General features: G+C 42.3%; 1 protein-coding gene across 2 annotated transcripts in view; it reads left to right on the top strand.

Moving 5' to 3' along the window:
* Positions 1-16,785, top strand: part of OCA2 (OCA2 melanosomal transmembrane protein) — a 561,190-nt gene extending 544,405 nt beyond the window's left edge. For both annotated transcript variants that reach the window (XM_077482777.1, XM_077482778.1), the window contains one exon: positions 16,133-16,785. In XM_077482777.1, coding sequence (XP_077338903.1) covers positions 16,133-16,220 — 88 coding nt within the window. In that variant the 3' untranslated portion in view covers positions 16,221-16,785. The remainder of the gene's footprint in view (positions 1-16,132) is intronic.
* Positions 16,786-22,376: the final 5,591 nt, after the last annotated feature.

Raw genomic sequence — 22,376 nt, 5'->3', positions numbered from 1 at the left:
GAACTTTTGTGGACCAAGCAGGTTGTGTGTTAGTGATTAGCAGACTGTACGTCAGTCCCTATACCAATGAAGGACTGCTGCAGTATAGGGCAGCGGTCAGCAGTAGTGCACGGCAACCCTATGTATTGTGGACCGATAGCGGTCCTTACAGAACAGCAGACTGTAACGCACTCAGGCCTATGTACCGTAGCACCCTATACCAAGTTACCAGTCCTTATAAAAACTTTTGTGGACCAAGCAGGTTGTGTGTTAGTGTTTAGCAGACTGTGCGTCAGTCCCTATACCGCTGAAGGACTGCTGCAGTATAGGGCAGCGGTCAGCAGTGGTGCACGTCAACCCTATCTATTGTGGACCGATAGCGGTCCTTACAGAACAGCAGACTGTACCGCACTCAAGCCTATGTACCGTAGCACCCTATACCAAGTTACCAGTCCTTATAAGAACTTTTGTGGACCAAGCAGGTTGTGTATTAGTGTTTAGCAGACTGTACGTCAGTCCCTATACCGCTGAAGGACTGCTGCAGTATAGGGCAGCGGTCAGCAGTGGTGCACGTCAACCCTATCTATTGTGGACCGATAGCGGTCCTTACAGAACAGCAGACTGTACCGCACTCAAGCCTATGTACCGTAGCACCCTATACCAAGTTACCAGTCCTTATAAGAACTTTTGTGGAACAAGCAGGTTGTGTGTTAGTGATTAGCAGACTGTACGTCAGTCCCTATACCAATGAAGGACTGCTGCAGTATAGGGCAGCGGTCAGCAGTAGTGCACGGCAACCCTATGTATTGTGGACCGATAGCGGTCCTTACAGAACAGCAGACTGTACTGCACTCAGGCCTATGTACCGTAGCACCCTATACCAAGTTACCAGTCCTTATAAGAACTTTTGTGGACCAAGCAGGTTGTGTGTTAGTGTTTAGCAGACTGTGCGTCAGTCCCTATACCGCTGAAGGACTGCTGCAGTATAGGGCAGCGGTCAGCAGTAGTGCACGGCAACCCTATGTATTGTGGACCGATAGCGGTCCTTACAGAACAGCAGACTGTAACGCACTCAGGCCTATGTACCGTAGCACCCTATACCAAGTTACCAGTCCTTATAAGAACTTTTGTGGACCAAGCAGGTTGTGTGTTAGTGATTAGCAGACTGTACGTCAGTCCCTATACCAATGAAGGACTGCTGCAGTATAGGGCAGCGGTCAGCAGTAGTGCACGGCAACCCTATGTATTGTGGACCGATAGCGGTCCTTACAGAACAGCAGACTGTAACGCACTCAGGCCTATGTACCGTAGCACCCTATACCAAGTTACCAGTCCTTATAAAAACTTTTGTGGACCAAGCAGGTTGTGTGTTAGTGTTTAGCAGACTGTGCGTCAGTCCCTATACCGCTGAAGGACTGCTGCAGTATAGGGCAGCGGTCAGCAGTGGTGCACGTCAACCCTATCTATTGTGGACCGATAGCGGTCCTTACAGAACAGCAGACTGTACCGCACTCAAGCCTATGTACCGTAGCACCCTATACCAAGTTACCAGTCCTTATAAGAACTTTTGTGGACCAAGCAGGTTGTGTATTAGTGTTTAGCAGACTGTACGTCAGTCCCTATACCGCTGAAGGACTGCTGCAGTATAGGGCAGCGGTCAGCAGTGGTGCACGTCAACCCTATCTATTGTGGACCGATAGCGGTCCTTACAGAACAGCAGACTGTACCGCACTCAAGCCTATGTACCGTAGCACCCTATACCAAGTTACCAGTCCTTATAAGAACTTTTGTGGAACAAGCAGGTTGTGTGTTAGTGATTAGCAGACTGTACGTCAGTCCCTATACCAATGAAGGACTGCTGCAGTATAGGGCAGCGGTCAGCAGTAGTGCACGGCAACCCTATGTATTGTGGACCGATAGCGGTCCTTACAGAACAGCAGACTGTAACGCACTCAGGCCTATGTACCGTAGCACCCTATACCAAGTTACCAGTCCTTATAAGAACTTTTGTGGACCAAGCAGGTTGTGTGTTAGTGATTAGCAGACTGTACGTCAGTCCCTATACCAATGAAGGACTGCTGCAGTATAGGGCAGCGGTCAGCAGTAGTGCACGGCAACCCTATGTATTGTGGACCGATAGCGGTCCTTACAGAACAGCAGACTGTACTGCACTCAGGCCTATGTACCGTAGCACCCTATACCAAGTTACCAGTCCTTATAAAAACTTTTGTGGACCAAGCAGGTTGTGTGTTAGTGTTTAGCAGACTGTGCGTCAGTCCCTATACCGCTGAAGGACTGCTGCAGTATAGGGCAGCGGTCAGCAGTAGTGCACGGCAACCCTATGTATTGTGGACCGATAGCGGTCCTTACAGAACAGCAGACTGTAACGCACTCAGGCCTATGTACCGTAGCACCCTATACCAAGTTACCAGTCCTTATAAGAACTTTTGTGGACCAAGCAGGTTGTGTGTTAGTGATTAGCAGACTGTACGTCAGTCCCTATACCAATGAAGGACTGCTGCAGTATAGGGCAGCGGTCAGCAGTAGTGCACGGCAACCCTATGTATTGTGGACCGATAGCGGTCCTTACAGAACAGCAGACTGTACCGCACCCAAGCCTATGTACCGTAGCACCCTAGACAGACCAAGTTACCAGTCCTGATAAAGAGCTTTGTGGAACAAGTGAGTTGTGAATGATTAGCAGACTGCAGCAGAAGGGCAGCAGTCAAGTATAATATTCTTTCTATATTTGGAAGAAAGAATATTATACGTGTACAAGCCTATTACCGTACCACTGATACCAGTCCTGAAAAGAACCTTTGTGGAACTAATAGTAACAGCAAGTCTTTAAAATTATCCTCACTGCCTGACACACTGCTTCCTGCCTGTCCCTATACAAATTGGCAAAAAAGAGTAGGCTGGAACGATTAGCTGGAACAGCTCTTTTGTGGACCTGATAGTAACAGCTAATGATGATGATGATGATGATGATGAAGAAAGACTAATCTGGCTGAGCTGTCCCTAAAATAGCAGCATACAGCGCTCTGTCCCTTTATCTAAACTGACAAAAGAAACTCAGGCTGCTGACCTAACACCTATACCAGTCCTGAAAAGAACTTTTGTGTACCAAATAGCTAGCGTTTTCTCTGTCCCTACTCCACACAGGATCCTTTCCCTACAGTGACAGAAGAAAGAATGTAAAATGGCCACCGGATCGGGTGTATTTATAGGTTAGGGGGAATGTCCAAGTGTCCATGAGCTGTCATGTCTCAATTGGTTGTCCTGTAACACATGATAAACGTGTCACGAAAGGTTAAAGTTCTTGTATACATTAAACACGTAAGTCCGCCGGGGCGAACGACGGAAAAAGGCGTTCGAACCCGCGGACGGCGAAAGTCGGAAATTCGCCGCGAAACGACCGCCGGGCGAACCGTTCGGCCATCACTAGATATGCACCTGTCAAACAGGTGTGAAAAAATTAGTCCTTGGATGTTAATTGTGCCCATGAAACCTACACCAAAAACTAGGCAGTATAGACAGTTTTTCAGAGATTCAACATACAGAAGCTTCAAAAGATGTTTTCCACCAGACTTTAACCTACCAGAGTCAGGAAAGGCATTACATAAACTCCTCTTTAAGGTATCCTTAAGAGATGTCATATTCTGCTCCCTCTGTGGGGGTGGGATGAGTTCCGAGACTCTTCCCTTGTAACGATGGTCAAGGAGGGTTGCTAACCAATAGTGATCCTTCTCCTTGATGCCATGTTTTCTCAGGTCCTTTTGCAGGCTTTGAAGAATGGGGGAGCCCATACAGAGCATGTTTGCAGAGGCATGAGAAGCTGACTACTCTGGGTCACTGAGGATTACACTATCTGAAACTGCCTCCTCCCAGCCACATATTAATCCTAAGGGTTCTATCAAAGGAAAACCATCTGTTCAGGGTTGATGTAAGTCTTGTTCTACTTCAATGCCTCCAAAGCTGCCAGAATCATCCTCATTTGCCTCATCCCATCCTCTTGTGTGTTCTGTGGCTTAGGAAGAATGGTGTCTGCATAAAGTGGGCCTTGAGAGAAAAGGAAGCCCTCCTCCTTCCTCCCGCTGTTCATCCTTGAGTGCCCTGTCCATAATGCCACTCAGTCTGCTCCAGCAGAAATGCAACAGGGATTGTGTCACTGATGCATGCATTGTCACCGCTGCTCACCATCCTTGTGGCCTTCCCAAATGATGACAGTACAGTGCATGCATCCTTTATCAGCTGCCATTAGCGTGGGGAAAAAAGCCGAACTTGCCTGAGCCGGTCGTTGTGCCATACTCGCACAGCTACTCGGTGAGGGCCCTCTGCTGCATGTGCAGCCACTGCAGTATTGCCAAAGTCGAGTTTCATCTGGTGAGCATGTCACAAATCAGTTTACGGGCAGATGAAATTCCCGCTGAATTTCAGCCAATCAAGCACTGGTTGTGTATGCCCGCTTAAAATTGGCTACAGCCTCTTTTGGACTGCTTCAGCAGATCTTCCAACCCTGGGTACCTATTTAGAAAATGCTTCACCACCAAATTGAGGACATGTGCTAGGCATGGCACATATGTCAACTTTCTCTGTCTAAGGGCAGACAGGAGGTTTGTGCCATTATCACACACCCATTCCTGGCTCCAACTAGCATGGCGTGAACCACCTTTGAGAAGGAGGAGGGGGTAGAGCTGACAAATCCCACATCACCACTAGCTGTATGGAGATGTGGTGGCTCAACAAGCTGGAGCACTGAGCCCTGTCCTGCATCCTTCTGAGTTGCAAGCAGAGTTGCCCAGTGTATTGCGAATTAAATATATTGTCCCTGATCATGCTTGCTGGACCACATGTCAGCAGTAACGTGGACATTGTGGTTGACTGCCTTGCCCAACAATGTCACATTGCCTTACATGTGATGGTGTAGAGCTGGAATAGCCTTACATGAAAAAATAGCAACTGGGAACCTGCCATTGTAGTACAGCACATTCTACAAATTCACAGGAGGCAGAATCCATCAGACGGAAAGGCAGGAGTTGTAAAGCCAACAGCTTTGACCAGCTTGAATTTAAACGCTGGGCATGTGTAAGGGCTGGCTTAGCCCTTCCTCCTCTGGGCTGGCCGCTCAGCTGTCGGCTAATTGCCAGTTGTCCTTTCCACAGTTACCAGCTGTTTCCGATGATGCTCATCTGACCTGCCTATTTAAAGCCTTCCTGCTCACTTTTCCATTTGCCTTCACGTTGGTCACATCACAGGGAACCATCTCCTGCTGTTTGTTTCAAGACTGGCTTGCTGACATCCCACCTGGCTTCTTATCCTGCTTGCGTTTGCTCTCCTTGGATCCCTGACTTCTGGCCTGGCTGATTACCCGATCTGGTTTATGAAATTTGGACTGGCTGACTACTCGATCTGGCTACAGGACTCTGGCTATGCTTGAATATACTTTTTTAGATTTACCTTTTTATTTTTATTAATAAACAAGTGTGATTTGATTGTACTAACGTCTCAGTCTGTTTCATGGTTTCTGACAGCATGTGACTGCATTTTTATTTTTTTGCTGCAGCAGATGGGGCAGAGACATTTTGCCTGCTGTAGTCTACAGCTAGTGGTGTGCTACTGGAAGATGTCCTGTGAGGACCAATGACACCTTGCGCTATAACATCATCCCTGTCAGTGGAGGCTGCTGAGAGGTTATGAGGTATAGCGGGGGTAGACCTGAAGGGTGAGGAAGAGCAGGATTGGGTCTATTTTGTGTGGCTTTCAGGTGCTCTTGACTGGGCTGAGTGGTAGGAGGTTAAATGCCTTGTCAAGCATGTGGTACCCAAATGGCTGGTGTGTTTGCCATGCTTAATGTGCTTGAGGCACAGTTTGCAAATTTAAACAGTGCAATCAGCTGCACATGTGCTATAAAAAAAAAACAGCTGAGCTGTGGGGGAAGTGGGTCGGGAGATGACCACTCCACAATCTGGTGGATTAGGGTGGCTACACTCTACTCTTCCATGATGGCTACCTCTTTGGGGTTGTGCTTTACCCTCACTTTCATCCTCTGATCTATCTGGCATCCAAGTAGTGTCAGTGACCTCCTTATCATCATCATCATCCCCTCCATCCTCATTATCACTGCGACAACTTTGGAATGCACCGCGGCTGGGGGAACATGACTGCCAATTTATTTACCAGTGTTCTCCCCTCTCTGTAGGCTCATGTTCCTACCTTCCTCAACCTTAGAACCAAGATGTGAATCAAATAATGCCTGTGCATAGTCAAGGAGCAAGTGGCTGATGCTCAAATAATTCAGCTGACTTCTCCATGCCTGATGCTGGGGCTATGGCAGGAGTAAGGATGAGCTCAGGCATGTTCTCAAGCCGCACTTGCAGAGCCTGCCAGGAAGTCTGCACTGCACAGCGCTAATCACAAGCAGTGAGACATTGTCCCGATGCGTGGCTGCAGAGATCGGAAAATGTCTCACTTCTTGTGATTAGCGCTGTGCTGTGTTGAATTCCTGGCGGGCTCTGCATGTGCGGCTTGCGAACATGCCTGAGACCATCGTTAGGCAGTGGTAGCTGCAAAGGACTGCTCACTAGTCTCTGCTTGGGTGATGGAGGATAAGAAGAATGATTATGGTTTAGTAAGCCAATCCACCACCTCCTCTGCATGCTGTGGCTGAATGGCACAGGCAACAATCGCTAAACAGAGAAAATTATGCCCTGCCTGAGGATAGACCATGACCAACTTTGCCTGTGAACACATATATTGCTGGCCCCTTCACAGTGCTATGGGAATGTGTGCCCCTCCTTATTGGCCTCCCAGACATGATTGGGGGGGTGCTCTTATTAACAAAATGTAATAAATATAAGAAAATGCGTAAGTGGATGCACCGACACACCAAAAAATGCAGTAAAACTGCAATATACTGCGTTAAGCATGCAGTAACGCACTGAAATATACTGCGTAAACGTGCATTAATGCACTGAACTATACTGCGTTAAACGTACAGTATCGCATTGATATACACTGCGTTAAATGTGCAGTAGCGCATTAATATATTGCAGGAAACCTGCCCTATCAAATTAAACTGACACTAAAGTTAAAATAAATGGTAACGTTACACTCACAAACACTGACACTGAAGTAAAAACGGATGGTCACACTACGCGTTGCTGTGGCGCAGTGCATTATAATCATTCGGCGGGCGAACAAACGTTCAAACCCTCCAGATAAATTGGGTATTTGTTGAATGGGTGAACAGCCAATGTTTGGCCCACACTCCTGCTCAGACTGAACTGTTCACCCAATTCTAATATACAGCAAGTGTTTGTCCATTTTGGGTACAAGCAGGATTAACAGATTATTGTAGAAAAAGGCTTGTACAGGACATGGACTAGTTTCAATCTCAGAGATTATGTAAATCCAACCACTACACTCATATAGGCTTTAGCATGAGAAATTACATGTAGCCAGGGCTTTACCAAGGCAGACGTGGCTGTGCTATGGAGGCTCCCCCGCCACTGCCTTTCCCAGCCCCCTACTATACTTTGAAGCATGAGGCTGTTGAATGGACAGCTCAGTCCTGAAAATTACATTGATGGTGTACAGCTCTCTCAATGCACCTGCTGAAACCCTGATATCTGTCTCAGGACTATTTGAGAGGTGCTATCTGTTCTAAACAGCTTGTTTACTGCATTCTATCAGTGACAATGGAGTGGAATGAGCTGCCAATCCACCATAATGTAGCCAAAACTGAAATACACATTTTTTTTTAAACTTTTTTCTGCATCTTGAAAGTAAATAAACACTTGTTTACAGTGCAATTATGAGTATGTTTAATATAGAATGTTTTGTAGGCGTATGACTTCTGCTGTACCACAATGTTTCAAAACTAAACTTGTAAAACTGTATTTAACTTTTTTTTTTTACAAAGCATTCATACATTACCAGTAATAAAAACACTGACATTGTTTAGAATCTGTTATTAACATACATCGTATGCTACAGTCATGCAATGCAGGGTTTTACTCCTTATTGGAGAGAAATTTTTGTTCTGTTGCTCTCAGATTTCAAAACCCAAACCCTATTCGACAAAATTAATTAAAATGTGTATTAAAGCTAAAGTTGCAGAAATTTATAGAAACAAAATCTAGATGCAACTAGAATGCCACTTGTGGATGCATACATGTTTTCCCTGCACAGGGTCTTGTACAACATTGTTTTAGATTCTCTCGAGAGACTTTGTTAAAGAATGAAAACTGTGTTGTAGATTGGAAAGAGAAGCTTGTCAAGCTGATAGATGAAAGCAGCTTGTTTTCACTGGGGAAAATACTGTGAATTACATGGTCATCCAATTAAGGTACTTCACTAAACTGGAGGAAGCCTTTCTGTTTTTGCATGCTTTCCAATAAACACTGTGACATGTCTCCTACAGGACTATCTATTAACATACTTGTAGCAATGCGGCTGTCTTTAATTTGGCTTTCATGTTTCAGGCTTTCTTAACTCTTTCACTTCATTTTGTTGAAAGGCCAACTGCTCTCAATGTTAAAGTATAACTACAGACAAAACTTTATTTTTTTCAGTGTTGGATGGAATGGGGAGGGATTAGAACCCTGGTCCATTTTTTTTATTGTGGTCCATGGCCCCATTAGGCAGATTCCCCCTCCCTGTTTGACATTATCAGTGAAAGTAAAAGAAAACCCCACATTTTGGGTTGTCACCAGAAAAGTAATAGGAAACATTACAATGGGGACAGTAGTTCTGGTGGGCTGTGGGTCCCTAAGAGATTCCCTTAAAGTCGCAAGGATTTCCTCTCACTTCCTGTTTGGCTATGGGACAGAAGTGAAGATAAATCTCAGCAATGGGACACAAATGGTGAAAAAAAAATCTGATGGGTTATAACCCTCCCTTCAGCCAAAATGAAGAAAAAAAAAAGTTTTGTCTAGTCTCTACTTTAATAATTAAAAATGTTCATGTTTTCTATTTTTCTTTATTGAAAAGATACATTGTAATTACTTCTGTATCTTGAGAACACAAGTGTCAATCTATTTCAACCAGAGCTCCTAGTTTTAAGTAGTGACCACAGCTATCACTATGATGGATTTCTTCATATAGAGATGACATTATGCAGCACTTTATTGTTTACAAACATACACGTCAGTCCCTGTTTCCTGTAGGAGTTCACAATCCTATGTCCCAGTCACACTCATACATGCCATAGGGTTCGTTTGGATGAAAGTCAGTTAACCTACAAGTATGTTTTTGTATTGATGGAGGCAACAAACAAATCACCCAGAGATATTCACTTGAGCATGGGTGGAACACTCAAACTCTGTGAAAGATCTGAACACAAGGCTTATAGCAGCACTTTCGATCACGTAGAATTAGCAAATAATTGATTTTAGTGTCAGTTTCTTAACTCATTTTGTGGCAGGGGGGTGTAGACACAAACAACTGAGGAAAATTATACTTATTAGTCTCAGATGAGAAACTGGTTGATTATTAAACCAGTAGATAGAAACCCAAAATTGTCATTTGTTTTTGATAGTTACTCTTTACACCTGCCCCTTAATCTGTCTAAATTATACAATCATTTCTTTTATTCATTTCTTTGCCTATAGAATTATAGGATACTGTTACTGACCTCACCTTTTCAAAGTGCTAGTTGACTGTCAGTAACATTAATCTAAAAGCTTGAATACATTCGGAAACCACTAATCTAAAATGGACATACACATTAGGCCAGTAGCTCAGTGAGTATTGAAGACTAAAAATGTGCATGATAGGCCAGGCAAATGGCTCTACCAGTCAACCATAACTTTAAAATATGCACACAATGGTATTCTGTGTGTTCGGTCCAGGCCTTTTATTTTCCATAGGACTTTACAGTGCCTTGAAAGAAGTATTCATACCCTTTAAAATTTTCCAATTTTTGTCATGTTACAACCAAAAACATAAATGTATCGTATTGGGATTTTATGCGATAAAAAAAAATGTGGCGTGCATTTGTATTCAGCCCCCTTTATTCTGATACCCCTAACTAAAATCTAGTGGCACCAATTGCCTTCAGAAGTCGCATAATGTGTAAATTGTGTAATTTAATCTTTATATAACCCCTTCCCGCCGAGCGTACGCATATATGCAGCCTCGGCTTTAGGGGGTTATACCAGGATAATGCCTGCAGCTGCAGGCATCATCTCAGTACTGTTTTTTTTTTTAGAGTGGGTAATCAGCTTTCCAGGGATAACAACTGATGTAGCTAAAAGTGCTTGATTGTTATCCTGGAGGAGCAGGAGGGGACATCCCGGTCCCACCACCTTCCGCCGCTCTTAACGGGCCTCCCGTCCCACCACCAGGAGACCCAATCCTCGATCCACCACTTCCAGCAGCTGGAGAAAGACTGACACAAAGCCGGAAAGGGCTTCATTCCAGTCTTTTCTCTGTAGACACGGAAGTGACGTCACAACATCACTTCCAATTTACTTGGCTGCCAATGGCGCTGGTTTTTTAAAAACATACAGCATCCATAATCACCATTTTCAGCGATCTGAATACTTTCAAGTGCAAAGGATGGATTCGGGGTCTTTTAGACCCTTGATCCCTCCATAAAGAGTACCTGTCACCACCTATTACTGTCACAAGGGATGTTTACATTCCATGTGACAGCAATATAAGTGCTAAAACATTTTTTTAAAACACAATGTAAAAAAAATGAAATCATAAAAAGAAAAATTTTGAAGCGCAAAGAAAACGCATACAGAAGTTACGCTCGCATATGTAAACAATGTTCATATCGCACATGTGAGGTATCGCCACGATAGTCAGAGCGACAGCAATAATTCTAGCACTAGACTGCCTCTGTAACTCTAACCTGGTAACTGTTATTATTTTTAAAATGTTGCCTATGGAGATTTTTAGGTACCGTAGTTTGTCGCTATTCCACGAATGTGCATAATTTTAAAGCATGACATATTTGGTATCTATTTACTCAAATAACATCATCTTTCACATTATACAAAAACATTCAGCTAACTTTACTGTTTTTTTTTATTTTTAATTCGTGAAAGTGTCTTTTTCCCCAAAAAGTTGCGTTTTTAAAGACTGCTGCACAAATACTGTGTGACATAAAATATTGCAACAATCGCCATTTTATTCTCTACATTCTCTGCTAAAAAAATATGCATAATGTTTGGGGGTTCTAAGTGATTTTCTAGCAAAAAATACAGATTTTAACTTGTAAACACCAAATGTCCAACATAGGCTTAGTCATAAAAGGGATAAATACAGCTGTTCTGTGAAGCCCTAGGAGGTGTGTCAGAGAACCTTAAACTGCATCACAAAGAGACCAAGGAACGCACTAGACAGGTCAGGGATAATGTTGAGAAGTTTAAAGCAGGGTTAGGTCATAAAAAAATATTCCAAGCTTTGAACATCTCATAGAGCACTGTTCAATCTATCACCCCAAAATGGAAAGCGTTTGGCAAACCTACCAAGATGTGGCTGTCCACCTAAACTGACAGGCTGGGCAAGGAGACCATTAATCAAAGAAACAGCCAAGAGGCTCATGGCAACTCTGAAGGAGCTGCAGAGATCCACAGCTGAGGTGGGAGAATCTGTCCACAGGACAACTATTAGTCGTGCACTCCACAAATCTGGCCTTTATGGAAGAGTGGAAAGAAGAAAGCCATTGTTGAAAGAAAGCCATAAGAAGTCCCACTTCTAGTTTGTGAGAAGCCATTTGGAGGACACAGCAAACGTGTGGAAGAAGGTGCTCTGGTCAGATGAGACCAAAACATTTTGCCACATGATGGTGGCAGCATCATGTTGTGGGGATGCTTTTCCTTAGCAGGGACAGGGAAGATGGTTAGAGTTGATGGGAAGACGGATGGAGCCAAATACAGGGCAATCTCAGATGATAACCTGTTTGAGACTGCAAAAGGCTTGACACTGGGGCAGAGGTTCACCTTCCAGCAGGACAACGACCCTAAACATACAGCAAGGGCTACAATGGAATGGTTTAGATCAAAGCATATCCATGTGTTAGAATGGCCTAGTCAAAGTCCAGACCTAAATCCAGTCAAACATCTGTGGCAAGACTTGAAAATTGCTGTTCACAGATGCTCCCCATCAAATCTGACAGAGCCTAAGCTATTTTGCAAATAAGAATGGGCAAAAATGGCACTCTCTAGAGACATCCCCAAAAAGGCTTGCAGCTGTAATTGCAGTGAAAGGTGGTTTTACAAAGTATTGACCACACTTTTCACATATTTGTAAAAATTGTTGAAAACCATTTGATTTTCCTTCTACTTGACAATTATGCATTGCTTTGTGTTGGTCTATCACATAAAATCCCAATTAAAATACATTTACATTTTTGGTTGTAACATGACAAATGTGGAAAATGTCAAGGGGTATGAATACAAGGCACTGTATATAGAGTATGTTGCTTTTTGTACAGATGATTTATAATTCATCCACTATTGCTTAATGTTTTGATACTTTATTGCAGGAGTTTCCAAACCTTCTAAATAAAGTCAGAGTTTGGGGGGGGGGGGGGGGGCTGTACTGTGGCCAGTGGGAGTAGAAAATGCCCCATCTTTGATATTACAGAAAGAATTTGTTGGTGTCAGTGGGAGCAATAGTGCCCCATTGTTGGTGTCAGTGGCGGGAGTTATGCCTTATTGTTGGTGTTAGTAGCAGGAATAATGCCTCAAGGGCCAGCAAAGGGCCACAGTTTGGAGACCACTGCTTTTATTGGATAGTTCAACAAAAATTTTAAATTTTAACTACATTAAATAGTGAAATCCGATTTTGTTTTTTACTTGTTCACATCATTGTTTTTTGCCATTTTTTTTTTATAAGACCTTCAAATGAAGACTATTACTGGAATTATTTGCTTTGTATTTCTTTTGTTCATTATCATGTAAATCACAATTTTCTACTGAGAATTATGTCATGGAAATTTATGTGGAGTAAATGTGGAGCACAAGGGAAATGTCTTGGCTCTACCAAGATGAGTTGTCCCAAAAAAAAAAAAGACTGCTTCAGCGATACAAATGTTCGGCATTGCACTTGTCTGGAATAGATGCTATTAACCTGTATATAGTGGATACCTGTTTTTGAAGTCTGGGTGCTTTTGTCTGTGACAGTAATGGAGAATACCTTTGTTTTGTTCAGCTGGAGAATAAAGGAGAAAGGAAGTGAAGTTGGTTCTTTTTATATGAACAAGAAAGCCAGTGGAGTTTGTCAGCCCTTAATACAAAATCTAGCACCTTGCTGTGGTCACCTCTGCCTTTCATTCATCTCTTCCTCCCTTTTCATTGTAGGATTAATAACCCTTCTTTTTATGCTTATACTACAGATATTAACTTCTGATGAACTGAAAAACTAAAAAAAAAATAGCAAGTTTGTACTTTTTGGTTATGAACCTGCTCACACCAACATCATAATAATTTGTGTCTTAGCAAAACAAATTGTTATTGCTAACCATTACTTTAGGAAATACATTTCTCATTGATCCTTTGGTGAAATAGCTGACCAGACCTTAATTACCATATATACTCGAGTATAAGCTGAGTTTTTCAGTACTTTTTTTATGCTGAACCCCCCCCCGGCTTATACTCGAGTGAGGGCAGGGATCCCGGGCATTAGGCTGCTTGTCCTAGGGCTGCATTGAACTGTGGCTGCAGCGCTTCCCTCTCTCCCTCTCTCACACAATGGGAGACTGGTGTGTCTCAGAGCTGACTCTGTCCATCACACAAGCTTGTCTAGGAGGAGGGTGGGACTTTTGTCAGTGCACGGCCGAAAATGAATGAGCTCTGAGATAAAGCGGGTGATGCACGCTGTGCAATCCAGGTACTGACTGCTGCTTGGACTGCATGAATAGGCACAGTGACTACTAGTGAGGCTGCAATGACCGCACATTGAGGCGGCAGTGATGAGCATGAGGCTAGAATGCTGGGCACGGTAAGGTTGCAATTATGGGCATGGTGAGGCTGCAGTGATGGGCACAGTGAGGCTATAATGATGGACATGGTAAGGCTGCAATGATGGGCACAGTGATGCCGGCAGCCTCTGTGTTTTTCCGTGCCACACCGTATCCTGAAAATGTACCAGTAGCCGCTGCATTTGCCACCCTAGGCTTATACTCGAGTCCATATGTTTTTTCCCATTTTTTTGTGGTAAAATTAGGTGCCTCGGCTTATATTCGGCTCGGCTTATACTCAAGTATATATGGTAAATTTCCCTATTGACAGTAAGTATCAAAGGCAGCTTATTTGTAAACCAGAGCTAATATTTTCCCCTGACAACTGTTGTTGGAAACTAGATTTTGTGCCAGAAAGTATTGCAAGGACATCAGACATGGGTACATCAGAGATGGGTACAATATCAGTGATTACAATAAAGTATATCTAAAACCAATACCAAAAATGTAGTATGTTGCAAATTACTAGTACTTGGTGTGGTGGCTGCCTTTGTTGCATGGTCTGTGCTTTATCAGCTGCTTTGGAGGGTAGGGAAGATATTGGGGGTCTAATAGACCACTGATATCTCCATGAAGAGTACCTGTTACTGCCCAAAACTATACAATATGGGGCCTGTTAGCCCCCTTGTAATAGTAGTAACATTAAAATAATATAAAAGACTGAAATAAAACAAAAAATATATATAAAAGCACCCTTCACAAACAGTCAAATGTGCATACAGTATGTCCCACACACATGTAAACAGAGTGAGAGCAATAATTCTTAGGCCATCATTCACAATTAACTCCACATTGATGAACTGTAGGCTTTAAGTCTCACCTATGGAAAATTTTAGGTACTGTAGTTTGTCACCATTTTTTGGTTGTATGCAATTTTAAGTTTTAATATGTTTGCTATCTATTTACTCGACGTGACCTCATCTTTTATTTTACCAAAAAATTGAGTATTGTTTGTGTGTGCACTAAAATTCATATTAGTATACATTTTCTGAAAACTTGCTGTCACACACGGTAGGGATAGCCCTTCTAAACTACAACTAGAGCAACTAAAGTTTATATTGGGAGGCTTCTCCCGCTCTCTGTAACCAAACTAAAAAATGGGAGAGAGAAATAATCACTTAATAAATCACTTCACATAAATGAATCCATTACTTTGCCCTGCAAAGCGCAATCCCTAAGCCCTTGTACACACGGTCGGAAATTTCGACAACCAAATCCGTCGGATTTTGTCCGACGGATTTTGTCCGACGGATTTTGTCCGAAACTATTGCATACACACAGTCGGATAGAGTTGTCAGAAAATCCGATCGTACTTAACGTGATGACGTTATTTCGTTATGACGGGACTACATTCAGGGTAGTAGCCAATAGCTTTGGTCTAGGAATTTGATCTGAGCATGCGTGGCACTTTGTCCAATCGGAATTCTCTACACATGATCGGACGAAGTCCGATCGGAGCATGTTGTCAGAAAATTTTATAGACAAGTTGGAAAACTTGGTCCGTCGGATACTCCGATGGAAACAGTCCGATGGAGCCCACTCACTGTCGGATTATCCGACAACACGGTCCTATCGGACATTGTCCATCGGAATATCCGACCGTGTGTACAAGGGCTAACAGTAATCTTACCCAAGCCAGTTGTAAGGGTCTGTTCCAGTCCTGTTATAAACTTGACTTCAGCCCATTCTTTGCGGCCAATACAAGGACTTCCATGAAGTTTTACAGTTCGAATTGAAAGCAAGTTGCTTCTTACTCCATTAGTAGTCTCTATGGTAATGGTAAAACTGATACCCCAACCCCCCCTAGCTTACTATTGAATAACAATCAAAATATTATCTGAGGATTTAATACCCTTAAGAGCTAAGACTCTCTTTTGGCCAATGTAAACACACAATAAAGGGTCCACTTGCTAGCTGCCTGCATGTCCCTGGCTTACATTTTTAGTCACTGTTTAAAACATGCATGTAGATTAGAAAGTCAGAGTGAAGACCGAGCTCCTGTTCTGCAAATCTTTCTAGGCCAGTAACTAAAGTATTGTATGGGCATAACAGCCAGGCAATTGGCGTTTTTAGAAGGCAATCTGTAATAGCAAAGAAAAAATTTAATTGTTACTGTGTTCTTCTATTTGCAACTAGTTACATATTTCCCTTATTTTTGTATTTGAAAAATTACAGGTTGGGATTCCCCATGATGATTATCTCCACTATGATCGGGATGATTTATCTACTGGTTGCGCACGTTGTGTTTGAGTGGAATGCATGAATCGCAAACATAGAACAATAACTCCAACTATATTTTGAAGATGCTCTTGAGTGCCACAAGAAAGCAACAAATGAACAATACAGTCTGGCTGTTTGGTGAAGCACTTGGATTTGTCAGTAGATGCACATATACGTCCATTGTTATCCATTTGTGCATTGTGATATGAATTTGATATAATATTGCTGACAAGCAGACCATCCCTGGCTATTTACTGTATGTTATTAGAAAACCTTATTATCCAACTGTGTATTTCTAATAGGGCTAGTTTAGCCCTAAATGTAATATGTTTTGGAATTGCATTGGCCAAAATATATAGTATAGATCTACTATACCCTCCCCTCCACAGAAAATAACTACTGAAAATAACATTTATGGTTATGCCACTATAGGCTTCTCTCTTTATGGTGCAGTGAATATTTCTTTGCATTCACAGAATACTCATTATGGTATATTTTTTACCATGGTGCTTTTGATGTGCAGTATATGTTTCAACTGTGCTAAAAGACTGAGATGTTAAAAAAGTGAAATAATGCATTTCTAAAAATAAACTCAACCCATCAAAGAATTATTTTATATTGTTGATTTTATTTTTTATTTTTTTTATTGTAATTTTTATTTACGTTTTATAGCAGAGTACAGAGTAATAAAGAGTTGTGATAACAGGCCAAATGCGAGCAATCAATCAAGGTTAAATAAAGGTAAACAAAGCATGGAAGAGCATTGGTTAGTTAGATTCATATTGTAGAGAACGCAGAGATATACACATTTATACATTACAGTGTTTATACGTTACAGGTAGAGAGAATGAGAAATATTGCCACAAAAAGGTAGAGACAGTGATAATGTCCCATTCCCTATCAATAATAACATATAAAATGTATGTCAAAGAAACAAAAAAGCATCAAACACACCATCAGCCTGTGGAGGTAGTATATCATAAGCTTGTGAGATATGAACTATTATACCTCCACACAATCTGAGCTTAATAACCTGCATTACATGACCTTTTTCAAGACTGATCCAGCCTTGGGAACCCTAATCCTTGTACAAGTGCATGTTTTCTAATTTTATAAAAATTGCTTAACCATGCAAATGTGCTGGGTTTACGGCCTGGTTGGTATCTAGTTATAGGTTACAGACCTAAAATATATTTTACTGCACACTCAAAGGTCCCTGGAAAACTGTCCACGCCACTGCATAAATATAAGTAACCTCAACCCTTTATGGTTCAAATATATTGTAAATAAAACATTTTTTAAAAATCACAAAACCACCATGACGCTAAGACTTTAGTTACACCCCACCCTCACATGTATTACTCCTAAACATATAGATAAGTATAAATGAACCCTGAAAACAAAGTTTCAGCCCAAATGTGGCAAAATGTATCTAGCTGACAAAAGAAAACCCATGCTCGGCCCTTAGTGCTGGTTTACACTTATGCAATGCGGGAACCCTGTAAATCCAGTGCGGGTTCCCCTATCGCACCCGACTCGCAAGGCAGTTTACACTGCCATATGCAAATTATGGGGAGTGTCAATACAATGTGAACACCCATGAAATCTGATTCTGGTGCGGACCAAAAAAAGGATCCTGTGCAAGTTTGGCTCGAATGTGATGCAAATTCAGCCATCTGTATGGCTGAAATCGCATTGCATGGATATCACATGTGATTTGCAGTGCGATGCGAATGACATGCAATCTCACACCACGCACTGATGTGAACTGGCACTTGAACTGGTATTACCCAGGTCATATGTATATACTGTAGCACATACTAATTAAATAGTACATCTCTTGTTAAATAAAATTGTGCAAGAAAACAAACCCAAATCGCATGTAGAATATCATTAAAAATGTAATTATTATAATGTGAATAAATATTATAATATAATATTATTAAATGTAATATAATGCATGTGCATTATTCTACATGTGTTCTACTGCATGATATGATAAAAGGAATATTGACAATAGTAAAAATATCCACTGCTGAAGACCAGGGATGAACTGAACTTACTAAAGTCTGGGTGCCGAATCCAAACCTTATTGAAGTCATTGGGAGCTAAACTGAAAGCGGAGTTCTGCCTGGGTAAAAAAAAAGATAGAAGCCAGCAGCCACAAATACTGCAGCTGCTGACTTTTAATATAAGGAAACTTCCTGTCTAGGGAGCCTGTGATGTCAGCACCTGAAGCTTACCCGTCCCTCAACTCCGGGTGCTGGCGCTGGCATCCTTACTAATGGAAACGGGAAGTGAAGCCTTACAGCTTCACAGCCTGTTTCCTACTATGCATGCGCGAGTCATGCTATGCTTTTTAAATGGGCCCTGCTGTCTTCTGGGACCAGTGCATCTCTGAGAAGGCAGCGGGGGAAGGAGGGGCCGGACATTGCATAGTTTGCAGCACAAGAATGCAGAAATCCTTCCCCAGAAGTGGGAGCAGGTACCTGGATTTAACAGGTATCTACTCCCCCCCTGAAAAGGAGGACTCCGATCCACAGAAGTTCCATTTCTGGGGGGAACTCTGCTTTAAAAAACAATAATGGTTATTATTAAGGCTATTAATCAAGGTATTGGCAAACAAATGGCATGGTGGCTGTACTCTGACCTAGGGAAAATGTACAAAAGTAAAATAAAAAAAGAAATGAATTATGTTTGGCACAGAGCAGCAATTTTAATAATGCTTAAAGTCAAACACGATTTCATACAACTTAACTACAATACAGTGAACAATTACAAATAAAAAAAAATGGCATTTACTTCTGTTTGTAAGCAAAGTTGGCCAGGCGGTCCACCATGGCCTCAGATGACAAACTCCCTCCCCCCCTGGTTGGCTTTCTACATTGACCCCCTTTTCGCTGATGGTCGGCTAGAGGAGTCGGAGCCACAGGAACAGAACCTTATGTGATGATCAGGTGACCTGTTTTCACTGGTATCTTGTAAGTGCAATTTACTTTGTTTATCCAATAAACGGTTAAAATACTTCACTTAGAGGTGTCTTCTGCCCTTCTTATACAGTCCCATTTCCTAGATGAGGGCCTGGTATAGATGTTAATGGCAGGACCACACAAAAAAGTTTATAGTTCTCAATAAAAATACATAGAAGACTTATTTTCAATGATGATCTGGTACAGATGTCAAAGGGGACCCCACAAAAAAATAGCATGGGGTCCCCCAATTTCCATACCAAACTCCTCTATGCATTTAATGGCAAAGGAAAAAAAAAAAGACATTTTAACAAACCATTTATCACATGAATGATGACTACTAAGAAAAAAAAAAAACTGCCAATCCCGTCACTACACTTGCTGCAAATGACAACTTCTAGTCCCAAAATGGATCATGTCATTGATCAAAAAAATTCAGCTCTGTACAATGTAAATATAGTTAGCACCTGAAATTAAAGTTAAAGTGGCGATCCAGGCTCCTTCAGAAAAAATTAGGTCAGCAGCTACAAATACTGTAGCTTCTGACCTTTAATAGGATACTTACATGTCCACGAATTCAATGATGTCTTCACCCCTGAGCTGATTTTTCAGTTGGCTCTTGGGTGCTGTCACTGCCATCTCGGCTAAGGGAAATTAGCAGTGAAGCCTTGCACATGCAAGAAGCACGCTGCACTCTGTGAATGGCCCAGTGGCGAAGAAGGAGGACAGGGTGGAACTTACAGCTGAGCTTGCTGCTGCAAGTTCAGCTGGAAGTGGGAAGCAAGTACCTGTGAAAAACCCCCCTCCTCCCCCCCCCCCCCCCCGAAAGGTGCCAAATGTGGCAGTGGAGGGGGGAGGAGGCAAACCAGCGGAGCTTGCCCTTTTGGGTGGAGCTCCGCTTTAATGTCTTTTGTGAAAACAGCCCTGAATTTTTCCCTCCTAAAAAAGAAAATCAAATTTTTTTGGTTTGAAAGCAAGTTGTAAGTATGAAATTAAACATTTTCACACTCATCTGATTTGGTCTAAAGGGGAAATATATTTTATCAAGTGCAGCTTATGCTACAGCACATAGTTTGAAGTGGGTTAAGAAAAATAGACCTTCGTTTTTGTTCTCAGCTTTTAGTATACTGAGTTTAGAATACATTTTCAGTTGCAGGTGCTTAAAGTGGTACTTTTAATCAGAAAATTAAGTGCTGCTAGGTCACTTCAGGCTGGCCCCTTTTGCAGGTATAGCTATGCAAGACATTAAAAATAAGTGTCTATACTGTTTAAAATCCAGTAATACACAGTTTTGCTCTGCACATGTTCGGTTGCTCTCAATTTTTAGGCATTTTTAAACACTGCTGAGTTTGTAGAGGCCGATCTGCTGACAGCCTTAAAGCAGAATTAAACCCTCCTATCCTTTACAGCCAAAGAAGCTGCTTATGTTTGATCTTCAACTGCCATGAAGCTGCACATCAGTTATGACACCAGCCATTTGATGGTTTTACAGTTGAGGCAAGCAAATGTAACGGTCAGCAATCCTGGAATGTAATCCAGGATTCCAGGAATGTAACTGTTTTTTGAAACTGTTAAATCAATAGGTTTAGTTCTGCTTTATGATTTAACTGCTTTCATTTTCAAAGCTTAACCGAACAAGATGAAAGCAGAAGCTGATTGGTTAAAATGAGCAGCTGCTTTAGATTCGGTTTGCTCCAGTTTTAGGAGACCCCCCCCCTATACACACACACACTAATTTGTTGAAAGCACCACATTCGCAGGCCTTAGTTTATCAAGATGACAGCTCACTTGCTCATGGAATGGTAGCATATTGGTTTAGCAAGAATGGTGTTTCATGAATCCATGCTGATTACTATTAATAGTCTTTTCAAAAGCAAATTCTTGGATATAGTCCCTTAACCAGTCCCCTTCTATAGCTTACATACTATTGATGTTAGTCTGACCTGTACTTACCAGATAAATATCTTGGCCCTTTTTAAAATATTGGTACCACCTTGGCTTTTCACTGATCGGTTGGTACCATTCCAGCCACTAAGATGTCCATAAAAAATGGTGTAGCAGCCTCTAGTGTGCTACTAGTGTTAGTGCAGGCAAATTTAATTGATGACTCATGGTTAGTTTGTGAGTCAGAAATTGGGTCAGGGTTACTGCAGATCAGGATGGATAGCTCCACAGAGGTAGGTCTCTGGTACCTCTGATCTGCATACTTGAGGGAACTTGCCAATCCCCAGGCAGAATGTCCTGGCAGGGTGGCTGAGTCAGCCCTTAAAGTGTTACTAAACCCAGGACCCTGCATTCACTATATCTACTCTCCCACAGTACACGTAACATGGAAAGGCAATTATTTTTGTAGATTTAAACTGCTAAATACCTTTTCTCATCAGCAATATATAGCAGTCTTGTGACTATCAGTGTCCGGTCTAGCACTGTTTAAAGCTTGTAGGAGGAGTGTTTATTCTCATCTGACTGTCCTATGAGGCTGCATGACCCCTGCCCCTCTGACTGGACAGTGCTGATTAGACCTGTGCTGATCTCACACACCCTCCCAAAAAAAAAATAACGCTCCAGCAATACACACCAACCTGAGCATGTGTAGACTGACCTCAAGGCTCTGTGCTATCAGGAGGCGAATTTGGGATTGTGGAAGAAGGGGAGGATCAAAAAAGATGGGAGAAAACTGCCTTCTTACACAGTTGTGGAGGATTAATCATTTTGGCTCCACAGTAGGTATAACACGCATGCTATACTGCATATAAAAACTGATTTTACTGTTGTGAGTTTAGATATGGTGGAGCTATGACAGCAGGAGAGTCGGATGGAAGATGGAGTGCTAAGGAGTCTATCGGTTGCCTAGGAGGGACCCCAGGGTCTGAGGGGGCTCTGCCTTCAGGCTGGGCTCAGGCCAGCTTGGGAAGATCCTGACAGCATTACAGTTTGAAGAGGAATCTTGCCTAAAAGGCAGCAAAGAGGACAGAGTGAGTACATCAGCACACCCTGGATGGATGTGTATGAGCGTGATGTGATCTCAGCTGCGGGGTCCGCGCATACCTGATGGGCACCCAATAGGCGTCTGCATCTCGCCGGCAGCATGACACACCAGGAGATAGGAGGAATATAAATAGTCCAACATGGTGGTGGTCCCTTTGCTGTGGCAAATAGCCATTTTGAGAGCCTGGGGGTCAAGTTAAATGCTTGTTTGAGTATATACACAGAGGATTCATTTGACAAAC

This window comes from Lithobates pipiens, unplaced genomic scaffold (genome assembly GCF_037356315.1).
Source record: "Lithobates pipiens isolate NorthernLeopardFrog02 unplaced genomic scaffold, aLitPip1_a1.2 Scaffold_16, whole genome shotgun sequence".
Lineage (NCBI taxonomy): Eukaryota > Metazoa > Chordata > Amphibia > Anura > Ranidae > Lithobates > Lithobates pipiens.
This window is presented reverse-complemented; position numbering and strand designations above follow the sequence as displayed.